Source organism: Penaeus monodon, chromosome 27 (genome assembly GCF_015228065.2).
Source record: "Penaeus monodon isolate SGIC_2016 chromosome 27, NSTDA_Pmon_1, whole genome shotgun sequence".
Taxonomy (NCBI): Eukaryota; Metazoa; Arthropoda; class Malacostraca; order Decapoda; family Penaeidae; genus Penaeus; species Penaeus monodon.
In genome coordinates this window covers 8,673,715-8,674,383 of record NC_051412.1, presented here as the reverse complement: position 1 = coordinate 8,674,383, position 669 = coordinate 8,673,715, and the positions used below count along the sequence as shown (strand labels likewise).

At 34.2% G+C, this 669-nt stretch overlaps 1 protein-coding gene across 1 annotated transcript in view; it reads right to left on the bottom strand.

The window, feature by feature from the left end:
* LOC119590560 (aldo-keto reductase family 1 member B1-like) overlaps positions 1–669 on the bottom strand; it is a gene marked incomplete at its 5' end in the record, with an annotated part of 27,721 nt that overhangs the window by 12,705 nt on the left and 14,347 nt on the right. Inside the window, 1 exon segment of the mRNA XM_037939223.1 lies at positions 129–234. Within this exon segment, the coding sequence (XP_037795151.1) occupies positions 129–234 (106 nt within the window).

Sequence of the window (669 nt, the reverse complement as noted above, 5' to 3'; positions counted from 1 at the left end):
CAGGACATTCCTACTGTCTCCATATAGTTGAATATTCAGCTAATGAAAATAATTCTGTAATAACTTCATCTCCATAAATTGTTCTTGTGACATTTACACTGTAACCAAACCATAATGCAATAGCAAACCTGATAGCGAATGAGAATTTGAGCAGGTGTCTTCTTGCACTTTTCAGCAATTCTAACTATCCTGAGATCATCCATAAGCAAGGGATCATCAGGCTTGGCCCAAGGTCTGAAAGAAATCAAATTATAATTGATAACAATCATGGATTCAGCATAAATTTATTATGAAATAAACTATTACAAGTTGTACTCCCAAAACTTATATTTCAAGATACAAAGGTTGTACTGCAAGATGGAAATGAGAATGGAGTGCAGTTGTTTTTCAGTTACTCCTTAGTCTGCTACTTGTCCTTATTTTTGATTCCTATACTGTTACCATTAATATAAGGTTGTGAAGAACAAAATAGTTTTTTTTACCCCTTTCCTCCCTTGTATGGACAACTGTGTAAGGGGGAGGGAGGGATATTGAATAGAATCTGCTGTATCAATATTGTTCATATCTTCATACTAAAATTTAAGGAGTTCTTTAGACTTTTCTTCTGAGAGCAACCTTAGTGCTGATACATAATGCATGTCTGGCATTAGGAGTTCAAATCCTTTATAA